Source organism: Nuphar pumila, chromosome 6 (genome assembly GCF_984573655.1).
Source record: "Nuphar pumila chromosome 6, dmNupPumi1.hap1.1, whole genome shotgun sequence".
Lineage (NCBI taxonomy): Eukaryota > Viridiplantae > Streptophyta > Magnoliopsida > Nymphaeales > Nymphaeaceae > Nuphar > Nuphar pumila.
This window is the reverse complement of record NC_143254.1, coordinates 4109254-4130546: the sequence shown is the minus strand read 5'-3', so window position 1 is coordinate 4130546 and position 21293 is coordinate 4109254. Positions and strand designations below refer to the sequence as shown.

General features: G+C 36.7%; 1 protein-coding gene across 3 annotated transcripts; it reads right to left on the bottom strand.

Moving 5' to 3' along the window:
- Nucleotides 1-1935: 1935 nt before the first annotated feature.
- Nucleotides 1936-20949, bottom strand: LOC149833697 (uncharacterized). Of its 3 annotated transcripts, none has more exons than XM_090009815.1 (5): nucleotides 20673-20949; nucleotides 19629-19680; nucleotides 3967-4040; nucleotides 3060-3149; nucleotides 1936-2377 (listed from the first exon to the last, which is right to left on the bottom strand). In XM_090009815.1, exons 1-5 carry the CDS (start codon nucleotides 20795-20797, stop codon nucleotides 2338-2340), a joined length of 381 nt encoding a protein of 126 aa, XP_089865941.1. In that variant the 5' UTR covers nucleotides 20798-20949; the 3' UTR covers nucleotides 1936-2337. The 3 variants fall into 3 exon arrangements, with proteins under 3 accessions (XP_089865941.1, XP_089865942.1, XP_089865943.1); XM_090009816.1 differs by having other exon boundaries at nucleotides 1936-2360; XM_090009817.1 differs by lacking the exon at nucleotides 3060-3149.
- Between the last annotated feature and the right edge of the window lie 344 nt (nucleotides 20950-21293).

Here is a 21293-nt window from a genome sequence, read left to right as displayed (position 1 = left end):
AAAGCTAAAAAGAAAACGAGGGAGAAACGACTGGCAAGCGAGTGGAAAGTAAAACAAAATAATAATAACATAAAAAACACAAAAAATGAGAAAGCAAGAGAAAATTGAGTAACGATAGAGATGCGAGATGCGAGAAGAAAGTGATTTGAGAATAGGAAGCCCCTATGCTTTGCGCTTGCTTCACCTCTTAGGAAGGTGCTTCCAGTACTAGACCTTTGCATCAACAACAAAACTAAGTAGGCCACCAATCGGGGCCCAGCGTGGTTCTTACGAGCTGTCAGTGCATGCCTCTTTGTAATGGGATGTTGCAGGTTCAAACCCCAGTGGTACGTTGAATAGTAACTGGTGGGGTCGGACGAACCCCAGCTTGCCTTTTAAAAAAAAAACTAGGTAGGCTAGAACAGAACGGTACAGATTTACATTTTTTTAAAGAAACCCAGTTTTATAATATTTTGCACTCAAACTAATGAATTGACCAAGTCACAATGCTTAGCTCTACATGGCTCAATAGTGTGTGTGTGGGCGGGCAGGTATGAATTGAACTTATTTTTTGTCAAAGTTTGTCTTGCTGATTATCCTTAAAGAGTTTTAGGACATGTTTGCTTGACCCCAGATAAAAATCTCTCCCTCACGGCTGTGGGAGAATGATTCTCATTTGTTTCATTTCTCACGTGCAAGCAAACATGAGAACGATATTTGAAATCAATTTGGTCATTTTACTCACTTTTCATGAATCACATGATTTCACATCACGTGATTTTGAATCATATGAGATGCAAACGAACGTATTCTAGTCTCTAAGAATGTGCGTGGATATCTCAAGTGAATTTTTTAGTATCAAGAATTTTCATGGACCCACATTTCGCTTGTTTGGGTGAAACATAAACAATGTAAAAGGGCATAGTAGTTCCAGTATTTTCTCGGGAGCTGAGCAATTTTTGCTTTTCTAATTGGCATCTATAGTTTTCACCTGTAGAGTATAGAGGTGGTAATACAACATCGCGGGGGGTTGCCCGCGTAGTCAGCAGGGTGGTTGTGAGGGTGCTAAGATGAAGGCACCAGATCAAACCCTGTTAGCGCACAGTTGTATCTGTAGCTTTCAGAGGTGGGACACGTAAGACACTATAGCCGTGAGGCCCCACCCGGGGTTTTCCTCTCTTTGGCGAGATTCCTCATCATAAAAAAAGAGGAGAAAATAATGGTCCCACAATGCCTTATAGAGTTACAGTTCTTATGTCCCAGATTTCTAGAAACCTTCATTAATGAGGGCCATTTTTCACCACCATTTTCCCTCTTAATCAAATGCACCCCAGTTGAATCAAGTGTACATTTTCGATAGTATTGGCTAAAAAGACACAATAATATCATTCAAGACTTGCTCTTAATGATTGCAAATACCGAAGTATTTGAGCTAGAAAATAATCTCAAGCTCCACATAAAGCTTGATGAAAAACCAAACCAAGATCAAACTTAATAGGCCAGGCTTAAATAAAAATCAAGTTTGATATTAAACTAAAATATTTTTATGTTACAGCAAGTTTAAACAGAAGAGAATAGACTTTCAGCTTCAGTCATGAATGAGACACACACACAACCCAACTGGCCTCATTTTATATTATTGGTTTAAATGATTGAAACCGGCTGAATACCGCACCGTCTTAGCGGCATGAATAGGATACAGACCAACCACCAAACATCACCATTCAGAAGCTTGCTTCATACATGATTGAAGCATGAAGCTCGTTACCCAAAATTAGCACTTAAACCATCACTTTTGCAACTGATGCATCAATGAGAATTGTCACAACATGCATATGCTGGTGACATACAAGGTTCAGTTTACTGAGCTGTCAATGTGAGGCATCAACAAACAACGGAACCGTCACAGATACATGTTTGAAACTTTGAATCATTGCCCAAGAGGACATACCTTAGTGACAAATATTTCCATCAATTTCATTTAAAATTAAATGAGATTTTCAAACAATATTACAAGACCCATAAACAAAGTAGAATAAAAGAGCCAACTTGATACCAATACAATTTAGCAGCAGCTGAAAGGAAGGATGGGAAAACAAAAAAATAGAGCAATCATGCAAGTAGGAAGTACTGCATGTTTTTCTTGCACATTGTACATTTCATGGATGCCCAGTCTAAGAACATAGAAATGGAAGTGGTAATGAAGAAAAGAAAGTCAAAGAAAGAAAATGGCACATTTATGATACTAAATCTGGAGATTCTGTGGTCCATATCTGCGACATATTTTATTTAGATTACTTGGGGCTACAAGCAAAAAATATATATACACTTTTGTGATGGCACCACGGTTAACTGCTGCTAGCATGATTCACATTCCTTTCCTGGCACAGAAGAAAATCTGCTATAGGTTCAGAAATTAAAATTTTGAATTAGTAAAAAAACAAAAACAAAATTAAGAGACAACATTGGCCTGAGATCGAAGTTAAAGGCAACTGTCACCAGAATAAATTTCATGAAATAAATGAATATTTCTGGTTTTTAGTATCACTAATGCTTTCCATCCAGTATCCAGTATTATAAGAAAAAAAAACTTTCTATCTAGATAAAATAATTATTTCTGATTGCCAATCATTGAGCAAGCTACCTTGTGCATCTCTATGATATGTAGGGGTGAATATGTAAGGTTAATTAGGTGATTATATGTAATGTCTGAATGGTAGCAGGGCATCTTACTGAGTCTGTTGGGTATGAATACCCACCAGGGAATTATTACCACATCAACATAGAAAGAAACTAAAAGAAAAGAAAAGAGGAAGAAAGAGAAAAGTAACTTCAGTCAAGAGAGAGTGTGATGCCTATGAAAGCTGATCTTCAGTCAAGTTCTTGAAATGATATAAGATATGCCATAGTATAATTTCATGCATGAATTCAGAATGTCAAAACATATACTGTTGACTTTCTTTGTCTTTCACTTCTTGCATATTCTTATAGCTAATGAAGGGGATTCTGCTCTTACTCCACAAAAATTTGGTAGAAAATACGAAATAAAGCTTCACTATGCTGAAACAGTTGGTTCTTGCCTGCGCCGTGAGTTTAAAAGGACAAGATAGAGTGGATCTTGAGGTGAGAGCTTGAAAAGCTGGATGACAACGTAAGCACATGTGGAGATGCTGCAACTCAAGATGTAAAAAGAATTCAGTATGATAATTTCATTCAATCACACACACGTAGACATGCATGCACACACAAAGGTCGAACACAAGCTGAATGAATGATTCACCTACTTGATAGTTACAACTCCTAATCAAACATTAAAAATTTCACTGGGAAAGAGCAGAGACTACTAAATGTAGAAACATATTATTACCATAATATGTAAATTCATAAACGATGTGGTTAATTAGAATGGATGGGAAGTCATGACTGAAACAACCTAGGATATCTCAAATTGCAGGAAACCACAGGCAATGGATGAACCTGATTTTTGGGCTTAAGGAACACCTATGACTGCAAAAGTGAGGGAACTCAGACAGACAAAGAAGCACTGAGTTGCATGGCTGGCAAAGCAGGCAAACATGGATCCACCAGAGCCCATAAAAGGTCACAGATTTCACATACAAACAAACACAACAAAGAGAGTAGCCTGGCAGTACAGACATGCAAGTGATTTATAAATGAACCTACACTCCCAATAACTATTTAGAAAACAAAACCACATTGATAAAGAAGAAATAGACAACAATCTATATCAGTAACATACCAAGAGCACAAGTAATGTTTCTATACATCAATGTCAAAATCCATTTATCATCTTCAAATTTTCAATACAACCTTGGAAAACTGTTAGAAAAGGAGCTATTTAATATTTAAAAACCAATAGTTGAAAACCTATGAAGTGAAGAGCTTCCCAGTGATCACCAAATTTTTTCCATTTTTCATAAGATTTTCCATGCATGGATATAAAATCAAGCTATGGAGGTGACATACCTGCCAAAACATATCAACAAAATTACCCAAAGAAGAGCACTGATGCAATTGGATTCCTTGTAGATGACCCAGATCTACAACAAAAAGCACATATATGATAAATTTGTGAACTCCTTTTACCATAACAAAATCAGCAGTCAAAATCAATTTTTGAGGAAGATGGTAAAGAAAGATAAAGTATATGCGCACATACACTATTCCTTGTCAGAAAGGAAGTTAAATTCACCTAACTCAAGAAGATCGCCAGCTAAAAAGCAAACAGGGCGCATATGGCACATCTCAGGGGTAAAAAGAAGCTTAAAACAATGAAACTTGGATGCTGAAAACCAACCACATGTGTGTGTGTGGATGCTCAAAATTGAAATGACTCGCATGGCTGATCAATTTGATGGTGATAAAAGTCAATTTAGGAATTGCTGAAGTAATAATAATAATAACAACAATAATAATAATAATAATAACAACAACAACAACAGCAGCAGCACCCATAGTGGTAGTAATAGTAGAAGCGGTAATGAAAGTAGTAGAAACAATTGATTTAATGGTGAAAAGGGATGACAATATTCAGTCCAACCTAAATAACGCTAAAAGATTCAATGGAACTAACAAGCGGCAAAAAATATTAGTTATCTTGATTTTTAACCAGTTTTTGTAAGCCAGGCCAAGTTGACAGCAAGTCGGGAACCAGACACTTGAAAGTAGATGAATTCAAGCAAACTCCCAATCTCTCATCAAAGTTTAGTCATTGCTTAAGTAATAGTGGCAGTACCAACAACAGCATTTTGTAATGAAATAAGCGAAAATAAACACAATGTCCTATAATGGACATTCACAAGCAAAATGCAAAGAACAAGTCCACAATGGACAAACACAAAGCCAACAATGGCTTGCTAAAAGGAAAAAATCTTATAAAGCATGGAATGGGCTTGCAAAAGCCTTACATTACAAAGGGGTTTACCCCTCTATTTATAAGCAAAGAGAGAGAGAGAGAGAGAGTGGGAAAAAGGTAAGAGAGAGAGGGCATTGGGAGGCCCAACAAGGAGTCGTTGGGCCCCCAACGGTCACATTTGTGACCGTTGGGGGTCCAAAGACTCTTAGTTGGGATCTCTAGTGTATTATGCATTTAATGCATATACAAAAGAAAAAAAAGAGAAAAAATAAAAAATAAGAAAAAAAGAAGAAAATAAAATAAAAGAAAAAGACTAAAATGCCTCTATTGGGCAGAATTACACAAATACCCTTTATCGGGTATGATGGGGCATCATCAATTAGTATATATATATATATACATATATATATATATATATATATAACACCCTCCCTCAAGCTTTACGGGGACATGACCGAAAGCTTGTTAAGAAGAAACATAAAACGAGGAGCAGCAAGAGCTTTGGTGAAGAAATCCACCAACTGGTACTCGGATGTAACGTACGGCAATGCTATGGTCCCTCTTAGATATTCATCACGAACATAGTGACAGTCCATCTCAATGTGTTTAGTACGCTCATGGAAGGTGTGGTTGCTTGCGATATAAATTATGCTTTTATTGTCACAACACATCTTCGAAGGTGTAGAGATGATTATGCCTATATCACTGAGGAGACTTCTAAGCCACACAAGCTCCATGGTTGTAGTGGTCATTGCACGATATTCAGCTTCCGTTGAGGACAATGATATTTTGTACTGCTTCTTGCATCTCAAGGAAATCATAGTCACCTAAGAATACACAAAAACCAGTAGTTGAAACTCTATCATTGGGATTTCCTCCCCAATCAGCATCAGTATAAGCAATTAAGTCAAGTGCTGAAGAAGAGGAAAGAAAAACTCCCTTAGTTATAGTATTTTTAATGTATTCGATGATTCTTAAGACTGCACTCATATGTACTGTTGTAGGTGCATGTTGAAACTGACTGACTGAGTGAACTGCATGAGCTATGTCTGACTGAGTGATGGATAAGTATGTTAGAGACCCAACAAGTTGGCGGTAGGGAGTGGGATCTTCAAGAAGAGTTCCATTTTCCAACCTCAACTTTGCATTGATAACTTCAGAAGTTTTCGTCTTCTTGTCATCTGTGATGCCAGACTTTAAACAAAAGTCAGTTGCAAGTTTCATCTGAGAGAGAATGTACCCTTGTGGAGAGTACGCTACTTCAATACCTAAAAAATATCTTAAGAAACCAAGATCAGACCTGACAAAATTCTCTTTCAGAACTTTCTTAATATCATTAATTACTTGCTCATCACTTCCAGTGATGATCATATCATCAACATAAAGCAAGAGAATAACTATCGAAGACCCTGCACTTTTCACAAACAAAGCAGTGTCAGTATAGCAAGAGCGAAAATTTGAACTTGTCATTACGTTACTAAATTTATCATGCCAAGCCTTTGGAGCTTGTTTTAATCCATACAATGCTTTGTTAAGTTTAAGAATTTTATCATTACCAATACACACTCCTGGGTCCATGTAAACTTCATCATTTAGTTCTCCATTCAAGAATGCATTCTTAACATCTAATTGATAGATATGCCATTTTTTAACAGAAGCAACAACAATAAGAATCCTAACACTTGTCATCCTAGCTACGAGAGCAAAAGTTTTCTCATAGTCAATACCGTATTCTTGAGCGTATCCTTTTGCTACTAGTCGAGCTTTGTAGTGTTCTAATGACCCGTCGCTCTTAGTTTTGAATTTATAGACTCATCTACAACCAATCGACTTCTTTCCAGTGGGCAAAGAGGTTGTTTCCCAAGTTTTTGCCTTTTCAAGAGCACTAAGTTCCAAGTTCATGGCTTCGACCCACTGGGGAATATTTTTGGCTTCATTATAATGAGATGGTTCATGGAATGAGTGTAACGCAATTAGGCATGACCTATATTTTGGTGTTAGAGACTCATAGGAGACAAACCTGTTAGGAGAATTGGAGACTCGACCGGATCTTCTCAAAGAGGTTTCTTCTATGTTGGACCCTTGGGAGTATTTTTCTAAAGTGTTTATGGGAACTTGTTGACCACGCCGAACATAGGTTTGAATTGGTCTACTATCAATGACATCATTTTCGTTTTCATTTTCAATATTATTGAGAGGAATGTCCTCTTGGTTATTCAACAAATTATCATTAGAAATCACCTCTTCTTGAACAGTCACTTCTTGAGGAAGAAGATCAAACAAGAAAGCATATTCGCTTTCATCAATATCTTTAGTTTTCTCAAATCCATTTTCATTTTCTAAAAATGTTACATCTTTATAAACATATAATTTGTTGCTTTTGGGGTCGAAGCATTTAAATCCTTTTTTATTTTCTCCATATCCTAAGAATACGCACCCAATAGCTTTTGGAGATAATTTATCTCTTTTATGTGAAAGAACAAAACATTTGCACCAAAAAATTCTTAATCTATTAAAATCGGGAGTTCTTTCAAATAGTTTTTTCATATGGAGATGTATTTTCTAAGGATGAAGATATCATTCTATTTATCAAGTAGGTTGATGTTAAAGCGGCTTCGGCCCAATAGCTTTTTGAAATTTCTTTAGCAATAAGAAGTGTCCTAGTGGTTTCCATAATGTGTCTATGTTTTCTTTCGGCTAAACCATTTTGTTGAGGAGTTCTAGGACAAGATTTTTGATGGCAAATTCCAAAGGTTTCTAAATAATTTTGAAATTCATTTGATAGGTACTCTCCACCCGAATCGGATCTAAGAATAGAGATATTACTTAAAAATTGATTTTTGACCATCATATGAAATTTCTTAAAAAAGGCGAAAACATCGGATTTTAAGTTAAGAAAATAAATCCAGACATATCTAATAAAGTCATCAATAAAGGTAACATAATAGGAGTATCCACCTGTAATAACCGAAAAATTTGAGTGGTTTTATACATTTTGGGCCTAGGATCCGTTACCCGGATCCAAAAGAAATATAAATATGGGTATTAAAAATATATATGTAATAACAATATTTAATAAATGAATAAATAAAATTATTTTTAAGAGACTAATATTAGTATAAAAATTAATTATTTGGGGTTGGATCCGTAGTTGGACCCAAATGGATCCAACTTGTAGATCCAGAATCCGTTACGGATCCACGTTCATTGTGGATCTAGCACTAAAGGGCCAACCCAAATCCACGCTAAAGGTGGATCCAGTGTCACGGGTCGCGTTTAGGACCCGGACCCAGACCCGGTTGCGATACATTAAAAACAAAATTCAAGAATCGTGCCTAGGGCACGATTCTTGCAAATCAAGATTTGTGCAGAGGGGAGCGTAACCGTCGGGGGTCGCCTCTCGATAAAAGGGGGGAAGCGGGTTTCACCCTCTCATCTCTCGTCGCCATCCCACAGTTCAATCTTTCTTGTTGTCGAGCCGCCTCCATCATCGTCGTTCCAAGTTCCATTGTCGAGATCAGCCACCTTCACCGGAGCCGGCGACCCTCCACCCGTGACAACAATCTCCTTCTCTCGACGGACAAAGTAGGATCCTGTATTTTGGCTTTCGGGTTATTGAGTGTGTTAGTGTGTGTGTGTGGGAGTCCAAGAACCCCAAATCGTTCGATTTGGGGATCTTGATTGTTAAGAATGGGAGATCTTGACATTCAAGAATGGGGGTTTTGATTTACGCTAAGGGGGTTTCTATCAACCCTAATTCGAAAACCCCAAATCCATGATTTGGGGGTTTCGGATTTCCTTTGTGAAGGGGGTGTTGAGTTCGATTTCTGTTACCGCTAAGAGGAATGCTTGATTGAATGTTCGATCTATAATGCTAAAGGGGAGTGTCTGATTGAATATTTGTTCTCTATTACTGCTAGGAGAATGTCTGATTTAATGTTCGATTTATATTACTACTAAAGGGGAATGCCTAATTGAAATGTCCGATTTCTAGTATTGCTAAACCAGTAAACAAAGGGGTTTTAGTAGTCTGCATGGGTGTGGATGTGGTCCCACTAAAATTTTCAAGTTTACGAACTCACTGTGTTAATTGTATATGTATAACCGAGTTGCACCTTATAGGGGTTAAGGTGGTTTAGTGATGCTTACGTATTCCAAGTTCTGTTTATTTGAAATTTTGCTTTTCTTTTTTGGATATTACCACACTCAGGGTACGTGCTCAGTCAGCTTTGTTGCATTGTAGATGTATAAACACAGCCATGCTCTGCATTATCTGCTATGCCATGATTTTATTCACGATATGTCTGCCTATTTTCTATGGATATTCATCTGATTAACTGAACTCCAAGCATGATCAAAGATCTGTTAATCCATTTGTTTTCCACATGCAAATGCACATGAACTGAATGAGCGTAAAATATTGTAAAAGAGAAGTGGCCTCAACGAGTTGAATTGTTGTAAAATCAAGTGTCATTATGAATTAATTTTTGGGAGGTTTAATGCATGCTCACTAACCCATTCAAAATGTATAAACCAATTGCTCCATTATGATGATAAACATGTATATCTGAAGGCGGCATGAAATGGAGCGTCACAATGAAGTGCAATGTTTTGTTGTCCTAACAGGATATGAAACCATACATACTACACATTGAAGATGTTCAAAATTTGTAAGTATTTGGGGTTGGCTGAATATAAAGCTTTATTGTTCAACTGTAACCTGTTTCAGCTGCAACCGTTTCCTTTTAATATCTCTAAACATATGTTACATAACTTGTATTTCCAATGCAAAGTCCATCTATGGTAGCTTGTACTGTGTTTTTCAATTCCTATACTTGGTTGTTGAACATGTGAAGACTTATCTTACGCACGTGTTGGGCTTGAGATTAACATGCTCTAGTAGGACTGTACCATTCATTTTCTATAAGACTCCACTGACTGTTTGTGTGGATATGTCCAATGCTCAATTATGTTAACTAGAACCTGCATATTATAATGAGATCGAACCAAGAATGAATTGAATGAACTACAAATAGTGTTGTTTGGGAAAAACCCTGCCTAATGGGCAAGAGGTTGAATACCTGATGCAGGTACTTGGGTTGTTAACTTGTGTGCTATGACGATAACACTGACGAAAACGTAATTTTTAAATGTTGTGTGCCCGACTGGTTTAAAGGTATCAGGGCGTCAGTGCTTGACTAGTTTAAAGGTACTGAAGCATTCTGGACAATAATCATAACACTGATGAAAAACTTAAATTTAATTTCTGTGGCCTGATTGGTTTAAAGGTATCGAGGCATGTGTGCTCGACTAGTTTAAAGGCACCATCGCATTTTCAGTGGGTTTATGCAATCAATACGACAAAGGATTGAGATTGTTTTATGCACCTTGGTAAAATGACTAAGGTTGAGAATTCTACTGCTATGGTGGTAGAATGAAGTTGGGGAAATGCCCCTGTACTTCGGGGAATTAATTAAATGAAAAGATTAACCCACTCAGTTTTCGGGTTTACCTTGAAGAGGATAGGTGGTACAAAACTCCGGGAACATGTGTTTAGCTGTTTCGAGCTAAAGTGACTCGTTGGTCCCCAGTCCTCAGAGTTGAGGGGGGGGGGGGACCTGTACTACCAATATGTCCTAGGTGGTAGCTCTTTGTTCTTCTCCAGAAGTTAGAAATGCATCCTATTTTGGTTTTAGCCTTTAGGAGGTTCTCTCGGTCACTGGCCGCTCCCTTAGGATTTTCAGTCTCAGTTAGAATGTTCGGGTTAATAAAACACCCTTGAATAATATACCTCCGAACGTTCTCTCCTGTGATGGTTGCCTTGGCCCGTGTGTACCCACGGGATAAGATAAAATAATCACTATTTAGAACAATTAGGTATTACAGTGAGTGGAGTTACTAGAGAGACATTTTCATATTTTTTCAACATGCTTTATATTCTCGGCTTGTGATGAAATACAATCCTGAAATGTGTAGATATGAGATAATTGAATTCATATTTTGACTGTTACATGAAAGTTATGCATGTTACTATTATTGTTGTTGTATAATATGCTTTACTTGCTTAATTATAGCTGATGCATAATCTGCTTACTTGCTTAGATATATGTCTGTTATTTGCCCACATCACATACTTGACACATGATATACCTTTAAGAAAATCTACAATGATTCCTACTTAGACATTTGTAGTCTAATTCCTATAAATGTATTGTTTTCAGGTGAACAATCGAAATTACGACCGATTACAGGATGAGGCAACAGATCGAGATTTTGGATTTACTGTTCCAGGGATCGCTTGGGTTTATTATAATTTAATTGCTGATATCATTTAAAACTCTGATGTTCATTTTCTTCGATATTGAAATAAAATAAATGATTTGGTTTGCTCTTCACTGTAATATTCCAGAATGCTTAACCTCATAGTATTACTTGTTTCCGTTGTTATGAAAAAAAAAATATATTTCCTCAAAACTTGGGTTAAGATTTCGGGGCGTTACACCACCTTTCGATATGACCGGAGAAGGGCCCCAAACATCTGAATGAACTAACTCAAATGGTCTTTTAGTAAAAAAATGTTCTATTTGGAAAATGAATATATTTCATCTTTCCAAAAATACAATTCTTGTAAACAAAATATTTATCATTACAAAATTTCTTTCCAAAAGAAAAAGAATACATTTTTGAGAAGCTTGGATGTCCAAGTCTTTGATGCCAAGTTTCACTATTTTTATCTTGAACATAGCTACAAAAAGAGTTAGTAGGAAGTTTCAAGTTGCTCATGTAATAAAGATCTCCCCTCCTATGACCTTGCCCAATCTGCTTCCGAGACCGAAGATTCTATATAGAGCAACCCTTAGTTGAGAAGGAGATTTCACATCTATGATCACATATTTGAGAAACGAAAAGAAAGTTTAAATTTAGTTGAGGTACCACCCTCACATTTGGCGCAAGAATTTTTTTGAAAAAACTTAAAGTTCCAAAACTTTTGATTTGTAAAGGCGTGCCATCGACGTTTGAAACATAATAGGTTTTTGAATTTGGACATAAGTCGAATAACCCATTCTCATGAGGTGTCATATGAAAGAATGCTCCGGAGTCAAGGATCCAAGAGGACATACCTGAAGGAGAGGAGGAGGCAATGGCGGCACCCGATGTAGATGGAGATGAAGATTTGAGTAGCAATTGGAGTGCTTCTGATAGTTGAGCAAGAGAAAAGGAATCACTTCCTTTTGTTGAATCTTCCTTCCTTGGTGTGCTTTTTTCAATGGAAGCAACTCTTGGCTTCAGAGCTTTATTTATCTTTGGACAATTTGGCCTTATGTGCCCCGGTTCTTGACAGTGATGACATATGGCTTTCTTATAGTTGCTATTATAGTTATTTTGTCTTCCAAAATGAGGAGGCTTAAAGTCCTAACATGATTTTCGGGTTTTGAAACGGCTAAGACTTCATCTCCCCCCTTTACCATGCCAAGACGGGTTTCTTCTTGGCATATTTCGGCAATGGCATCTTCTAGGGGAAGAGGCTTAGATTTATGGAGGAGAGAAGATCTAACTGTAAAAGTATCTTTAACAAGATACTAAGATCAAGACCTTAATATTCTTGATAACAAACTCGGCACATATGCACTATAAGAACACTTTAGAACACTTGTACACAAAAGCACAACTCACAAAATCTCGCAAATGCACAACGGCATAAAAAATATTGGAATCACTTTATTGAGCACTTGGGCTTTGACTCAAAGCCATGAAAAATACAAAGGGGTGAAACCCCTATTTATAATCACAGAAAGGAGCCACAAAAAGGGGGCTCCCAAGAGAGTCGTTGGGAGCCCCCAACGGTCACATATGTGACCGTTGGAGGCTCCCCAACGACTCTTTGGGGAGCCTCCCTATGTGGCACAAAAACCAAAGATGAAAAAGAAAAAAGAAAAGAAAGAGAGAAAAGAAAAAGTAAAAAAGAATTACAATCATATTCCAAGGGGAATATGCGTAAAATAAGAATTTACAGAAATACCCTTTTCGGGTAAAAAGAAACAAAAAAGGAAATAAGTAAATATATTTATATATATATATATATATTGAGATACATATACATATATACATAGTACATATGTATATGTATTTCAATATATATATATATGAATATATATACGAGATTATAATTGATACATAATTTAATACCCCCCCCAAACTTAGGGCATGATGACCGAAAGTTTGCCAAGGAGAAAGTTGAATCGTGGTGCATATAAAGCTTTGGTGAAGAAATCTGCCAACTAATATTCTGAAGTAACATAAGGTAGATCAATGATTCCTTTTAGATAGGCTTCACGAACATAATGGCAGTTCATTTCAATGTGCTTAGTCCGCTCGTGGAAAGTATGATTTTTGGCAATGTAAATTGCACTCTTGTTATCACAACACAACTTAGTAGGCTCTTCAATAGTGATTCCCATGTCTTTAACCAGCTGATGAATCCATATAATTTTCATGGTAGTAGTTGTCATGGCACGATATTCAGCTTCAGTCGAAGATAGAAAAACTTTTGTTGCTTCTTACATCTCCACGAGATCAGTGAATCACCTAAGAACACACAAAAACCAGTGGTGGAGTGACGGTTATTTGGGTCACCTCCCCAATCAGAGTCGGTATAAGCAATTAATTTTAACTCAGAAGAGGATGACAGAAAAACTCCCTTATTTAGAGTACCCTTTAGGTATCTTACGACTCGTAAGACGGCACTCATGTGAACAAAAGTAGGTGCATGTTGAAACTGACTTGTCGTATGAACTGCATGTGAGATATCTGGTCTGGTAATACTCAGGTACATCAATGATCCTACAAGCTGTCTGTAGGGGGTAGGATCAGAGAGAGGAACACCATCATCAATTTTCGTTTTAGGTCCTACTATAGCAGAAGTTTCACAAACCTTATCATCAGTAATACCTGACCTGTCAATAATCTTAGATGCAAGCTTAGTTTGAGACAAAAAATACCCTCTATGAGAGTATGCTAGTTGAATACCCAAAAAATAAGTTAGAAATCTCAAGTTAGACATTTCAAACCTATCACTTAAAATTGATTTTATGCTTTTAACCCCTTTAGAATCGCTTCCGATTATAAGCATGTCATCCACATATACAAGTAAAATAACAATCCTTGCATTGGATTTTCTAACAAACAAAGTAGTATCAGTAAAACAGGATGAAAAACCATTTTCTATCATTACAGAATTAAACCTATCATACCAAGCCTTGGGGGCTTGTTTTAGACTATAAAGTGCTTTACGAAGGCGAAGCACATTTCCTTTAGCAGACTCCATTCCAGGAGGAGCATCCATATACACTTCTTCATTTAGATCTCCGTTTAGAAATGCATTCTTAACATCCATTTAATAGATATTTCATTTGTTGATTGAGGCAACAGTTATAAGACATCGGACAGTGACCATTCGAGCTACCAGGGCAAAGGTCTCTTCATAATCAATCCCATATTCTTGACTATATCCTTTTGCCACCAAACGGGCCTTGTATCTCTCGAGGGTCCCATCACTCTTAGTCTTAACCTTAAATACCCATCTACACCCTATTGTTTTCTTACCTTTAGAAAGGTCTTGAAATACCCATGTCTTGGCTCTTCTCAGAGCTTCGAGTTCATTATCCATTGTGGCTACCCATTCAGGACATTTTCGTGCTTCCTCGAAGTTTCTTGGTTCTATGTAAAAATGAATGACACTTAAACAGGCTCTATGTTTAGGTGAAAAAGACTCATATGAGATGAACCTAGAAGGGTTTTTTCTGTCTTTCGGTCCTACGAAGGTTTTCCTCACTTTGAGGAGCAGTCCTATCATCATATCTTTCAAGGGCACTTCTGAAAGTATTTCTATCTCTATGAGTATAGGTTATGGGATCTCTATGCGGTTCCTCATTGACATGTTGATGAAATGAAGATGACACAGGACTGGTTTCATTATCACTTGAGTCATTCTGATTTGACTCATCATCACTAGTTTCATCACCTTTAGTTAAAAGATCAAATAAAAAAGAATAGTCTATATTCTCGTCATTAGGTTCAAGTTTTTCGAAACCACTGAGGTTTTCCAAAACACTTACATTTCTAGAAACATATAGTTTATCACTTTTAATATCATAACACCGAAAACCCTTTTAAGTTTCGAAATAACCAAGAAAGGCACAATGAATGGCCTTGGGGGAGAGTTTATCATTTTTATCAGTAAGGACAAAACATTTACATCCAAAAACCCTTAACCTACTATAAGCAGGTTTTTTTTCATACAATCATTCAAATGGAGAAACTTTGTTCAAATTTTTTGATGGGAGTCTATTTATGAGATAGACAGATGTAAGGGCTACCTCAGCCCAGAGTCTTTTCAGAATATTCTGTGAAATGAGCAAGGTTTTAGTTGTTTCAATGATATGCCTATGTTTTCGTTCAGCCAACCCATTTTGTTGTGGGGTTTTTGGACAAGATTTTTGATGAAGAATACTATGACTTTCAACATAACTTTTGAATTCATTTGAAAGATATTCACCACCGAAGTCAGTTCTAAGTGTTTTTAAACTTCTATTGAATTGATTTAAAATCATCATATAAAATGTTTTAAAAATTGAAAAAACTTCATGTTTATGTTTAAGAAAATATATCCAACAAAATCTAGTGTAATCGTCCACAAAAATAATATAGTATGAGAAACATTTTTTAGATATCACAGGAGCCGAACCCCATACATCAGAGTGAACAATTTCAAAAGATTATGTTGTAAACATGGATCTTTGAGTAAACGGTAGACTTTTCATTTTTCCAAGAATACATTCATTACATACAAAATTCTCATTACAAAGATGCTTAATAAAAGGCAAATAAGAGATTTTAACAATGTTGGGAAGCCCCAATCTCTTATGCCATACATGAATATCTTTGTTTTGAGCAACATTACAAAACTGGCTTTTGGGAATTTGGAGAAAATCAACATAGTTGAGGTCTCCTCTCCTAGAGCCTTCCCCAATCAACTTCCCGAACTGGCGTTCCTGTATCCAACATTTATTAGAAGAAAAATTTATATCGCAACCATAGTCTGAGAGTTGAGAGACCGAAAGTAAATTTAAGTTTAGTTTTGGTATAAGACGAATTTTTGGAATAAAGAAGTCTTGTTTTTCAAAATTGCCTATTCCTTTAATTTCAAGAGGTGTTCCATCTGCCGTTGAAACAAAAGATGGAAGAGAATTTTTAGAAAAATCGGAAAGAGAACAAGCACTTGGAGTCATGTGAAAAGATGCACCGGAATCTAGGAGCCAAGATGTCTTACCGGGAGGCGAGGAAGATGACATAGCGGCTCCAGAAATGCCTCCCTTGAGAAGAGGTTGTAGAGCATCCACAATTTGTTGAAGGGAAAGAGGCCCATTTGATGAAGATGGTCGTTCCTCTGGTTGGGATGCCATAGCCGCAACAAGTATTTTCTTCCATTTGGGGCAAATGGGTATGATATGCCTGGGTTCTTTACAAAAATGGCAAGTTAATTTGCTATAGTCTCTTTTGCCATATCGATCATTTCCTCCTTGAGCTTGATTTTTGAAATGAGGAGGTTTGTAAGCCTTCATATTATTCCCGGGTCTTGACATGGCATTAACCCCTTCACAATCATCTTGAGAAGAAGGTGTAGCAAGGATGCTAGGATTAATTTTACTAATCCCCATACGAGTTTCTTCACCACCTAGCTTAGTGATTACATCTTCAATAGAGAGAGATGTGAAGGCGGATAGAAGAGAGGACCAAATTTGTTCAAATTCGGGTCTAAGTCCATTTAGAAAATTGAAGAATCGATCTTCCTCTAGTTGTTTGTGTCTTAACTCCATTGCTTCTCCGCTCCATTTTGGTTCGAGCATAGCTACCTCATCCCAAATAGACGATAGTTCAGCAAAATATTCCCAAATAGACAAATCGTTTTGTTGAAGAGTCAATGCCTTCTTTTGGAGGTAATACTTGTGTGATAAATCCCTTGAAGTATACATCTTTTCAAGGTACAACCAAGCTTCGGAGGCCTTTTTGAACTTAATGATGTTGGCATTGATCTTGGTTTCTACGGATGAAAAAATCCAAGACAAGATCTTGAAGTTCTTCATCTCCCACTCATCATGCTTTTTTGATTAATCTTCTAGGGCTTTTTGTCTATCTTCCCCTTCAAGAATCTTAATATCTCCTTTTTCAATGATGGTAAGTTTGAGTTCGGGTTCCGGTATTGAACCTTGAACATACTCCCAAAGGCCTTTTCCTTTGATATGGGCTTCCATATTGCCGGCCCAAACATAATATTTCGAACCACTAAGTTTAAAAACAAGGGAGAAGTGAGAGTCTTTTTCACCCATTAGAGAGGGTAGAAGATAAAAAATAACACATACCTCAAAAGATTTTCAAGTCTTTTTTGACAAAAGAGGCTTCTAAAATATTACCCGAAGAAGATGATCCACTTCAAACTCCAATAGTTTGAAGATGAAGAGATGCACGATTCTCCTTCTTCAACCTTGCTCTGATACCATGTAAAAGTATCTCTAACAAGATACTAAGATCAAGACCTTAATATTCTTGATAACAAACTCGGCACATATGCACGATAAGAACACTTTAGAACACTTGTACACAAAAGCACAACTCACAAAATCTCGCAAATGCACAACGACATAAAAAATATTGGAATCACTTTATTGAGCACTTGGGCTTTGACTCAAAGCCATGAAAAATACAAAGGGGTGAAACCCCTATTTATAATCACACAAAGGAGCTACAAAAAGGGGGCTCCCAAGAGAGTCGTTGGGAGCCCCCAACGGTCACATATGTGACCGTTGGAGGCTCCCAAACGACTCTTTGGGGAGCCTCCCTATGTGGCACAAAAACCAAAGATGAAAAAAAAAGAAAAAAGAAAAGAAAGAGAGAAAAGAAAAAGTAAAAAAGAATTACAATCATATTCCAAGGGGAATATGCGTAAAATAGGAATTTATAGAAATACCCTTTTCATGTAAAAAGAAACAAAAAAGGAAATAAGTAAATATATTCATATATATATATATATATATGAATATATATACGAGATTACAATTGATAAATAATTTAACACTAACTTGCTCATACTCCGGTCTAAGCCCATGCAAAATTTGAAAAAAGTATTCTTTTTCTAATTGTTGCCTTCTAAGTTAAACATCCTCACTATCTACCCATTTGGGTTCTAGGAGGGATAGCTCATCCCATAAAGGACTAAGAGAGCTAAAGTAATCTCGGACACTCATGTCCCCTTGTTTAATGGTACAAAATTTTTCTTGAAGGAAAAATTGCCTAACGAGGTCTTTTTGAGTGTACATACTTTTCATGAAGAACCATGCCTCGTTAGCTTTGAAAAATTTGGCAATGTTTGCACAAATTTTTAGCTCCACGTTATTAATAAACCATGCAAGTATTTTTGCATGCTTACTTTCCCAATCTTCAATCAACAATTGGTGTTCTTCAATGACTTTAATTCGTGCTCCTCCTTCTAAAGCTTTCGCTTGTCCTCCTTCCATTTTGATGAGTTTAAGTTGAGGTTCTAGAATGGTTCCCATCGCATAACCCCAAAGCTTTTTGCCCTTGAGGTTGTTCTCCATCGCAGACGCTCATACCAAGTACTTGGTACCATTTAGCTTGAAGGTGAGGTCAATCTTATGTTCACCTTCCATGGTGAAAAGGAGATGAGAGAAGCAAGAAAGGATACGCTAATCTTTCAAGGAAACACAAGTGAAAAAGGGACTAGACAACAAGAGCACAACCTTGCTCTGATACTATGTAATGAAATAAGCGGGGAAATAAACACAATGTCCTATAATGGACATTCACAAGCAAAATGCAAAGAACAAGTCCACAATGGACAAACACAAAGCCAACAATGGCTTGCTAAAAGGAAAAAATCTTATAAAGCAAGGAATGGGCTTGCAAAAGCCTTACATTACAAAGGGGTTTACCCCTCTATTTATAAGCAAAAAGAGTGAGAGAGAGAGAGTGGGAAAAAGGTAAGAGAGAGAGAGGGCATTGGGAGGCCCAACAAGGAGTCGTTGGGACCTCCAATGCATTATGCATTTAATGCATATACAAAAGAAAAAAAAGCGGAAAAAGAAAAAATAAGAAAAAGAAAACGAAGAAAATAAAATAAAAGAAAAAGACTAAAATGCCCTATTGGGCAGAATTACATAAATACCCTTTATCGGGTATGATGGGGTATCATCAATTAGTATATATACATGAATACATATATTTTAACACATTTCAATCAAACGACAACAAGAACAACAATATCACCACATTTTCTACTAGTAGTAGTAGTATGGTAGTAGAGCTGCTGGCTGTCTACTGATGTTCTCACTTGGCAACCACATGATTCATATGACTTCAAAGTCAACAGAAACCAAAATCAGATGAGGAATAAAGACATGACAATGTATATATTGCAACTAAATTTATCGGGCATAACTATAGATGTATGTCTAATCCAAGATCAACTCACTTATAAGTTCAACCTCTTGATGGCAAAGTAGAACCTATGCCACAAAGATACACCATTTTTATTCCTGCATCCACTTATATACTTGTCCATCAAATTCATAAAAATGGCCATACCTATGAATCTACAAACACATCCATGTGACAGAGTAGAACTTGCAGCCTAGTGTATAATTTGTTCAAAGTTGTGTCAATATTCCTTTTCTTTTAAGAAGATAAGTTAATGTCATACCGAAATAACTGCGACATTAATATAGAAATCAACCAAAGTTGCTGCCATCCACCTGCAAGTTTTCACCAGTTCAGTGAGTATAAATATCTTCGGATGATAATTCTTAAAGCTGCACAGTCAGTCCTTTCAGGTGGATGCATGATGCCAGTGCATGCGGTAATACAAATTTCTTTTCTTAAGATATGAATTCTTAAAAAATGAATATGTATTTCCATTTCTCCGAGTATGTGGTTGAGTACAAAAGCAACCACAGACGAGGTTAGATACAAGCATGATTACCCAAACTTTCTTAGTTAGAGCATAATCCGTCCATTCTTCGATCAAGCAAACATAAAATAAAAAATAAAACTTAATACACCAAGCTTCTTCATTTCGTTTGGATCTCTATTCTACAACAATCACGAAGTGCAACTTGACATTAGAACAATTTTCCCACACCAACATGATATTGAAATAAGTCAAATATAATACAAATAAGCTACAGCCTACACGGTACAGAACCAGGAAAACAGGTACAAGGTCAAATCTTAGTAACATACAACCAATTGCAAAAACTACTACAACAGTGAGCTAAAAATGCAACAAACAACATGAAAAAAAAAAACAATTTCAACATCATGGTGTTGCATAATTCAAAGCAAAATTCACCATTTTGCAGACAAAAAAGAAAAAAAGCCAGAGACTGATGAACACAAGACATCAATGCAACTATAGAACCAAAGAAATTCAATAGAAATATCCAAAGGATAAACAAATAAGTACTAGATTTTAAAAAATGGTTTCTCTCAAACAAAGAAATCCGATTCCCAACAACATTCGGTATAAAATAGGCATCCAATTCCATAAATTCAAATTCTTTTCTGAAACATCTTTGCCATGATTTTTGTAAAATACTTTGTTGGTGTCTCTTATTTTCCACTTGTCCCCACAAAATACATTTTTTTCGATACTTATGCACTGCCCTTCAATAACAGCCAATATATGAAAGCTGAAAAACATTAGCAAGGAGAAGAAGAAGAGAGGAAGAAGGGAACGAGAAGTTACGGAGTGAGGAGCTCCAGACGAAAGGGAGAGCCATCAGTGAAGAGAGTGTAGAGGAGAGTCACCAACATGAACAAACCCAGCACGCTGAACACAACCCTTGCTGCAATGACAGAGGAGACCACCATCTCGTCAGCTTCTTCTTCCTCTTCTTCTTCTTCTTCTCTTCCCTTTTCTCGTTTGGACTAATCAAATTAGAGACACCAACAAAGATTCTTCAAATCTTCGAGTGAGATTACTTGCAGAAGAAGAAGAGAGTAGAAACAGAGGAGTTTGGACACAATTGGCGCAGACGTAAGACGGGGAAATGGTCGGCTGGAAATAAATTAAAGGGAAAAGAAATAGTTGCCTAAATTCATGGTTATGTTTTAAACAAGACGCTTCTATAGTATGCTGCCACGTTCATGTATATTATTCCAAAATAATGTTCGTTGGTCCTCCAATCCCTTATCTTGGATGGGTTTGAAGGTGACGTTTCATCATTTCATGTTGTCTTGGTTCTCAAACTCACTTTTGGACCAAAATGAGCTACCGTATGAGAAGAGCAAGACCAACCCACTTTCATAAGAGACTGAGCCCATAACCTATAACCTTTAAACATGCTCTTCTTTTTCTCCCACTGAA

What these genes read in the sequence shown, in the direction of transcription:
- LOC149833697 (XM_090009815.1), bottom strand. Translation starts at nt 20,797, where the DNA reads ATGGTGGTCTCCTCTGTCATTGCAGCAAGGGTTGTGTTCAGCGTGCTG. An exon ending in TTAATGTCGCAGTTATTTCG is followed by an intron (nt 4,041 to 19,628) that starts GTATGACATTAA and finishes TTTTTGTTGTAG; the next exon opens with ATCTGGGTCATCTACAAGGA. An exon ending in TTGTTGATATGTTTTGGCAG is followed by an intron (nt 3,150 to 3,966) that starts GTATGTCACCTC and finishes CTTGAGTTGCAG; the next exon opens with CATCTCCACATGTGCTTACG.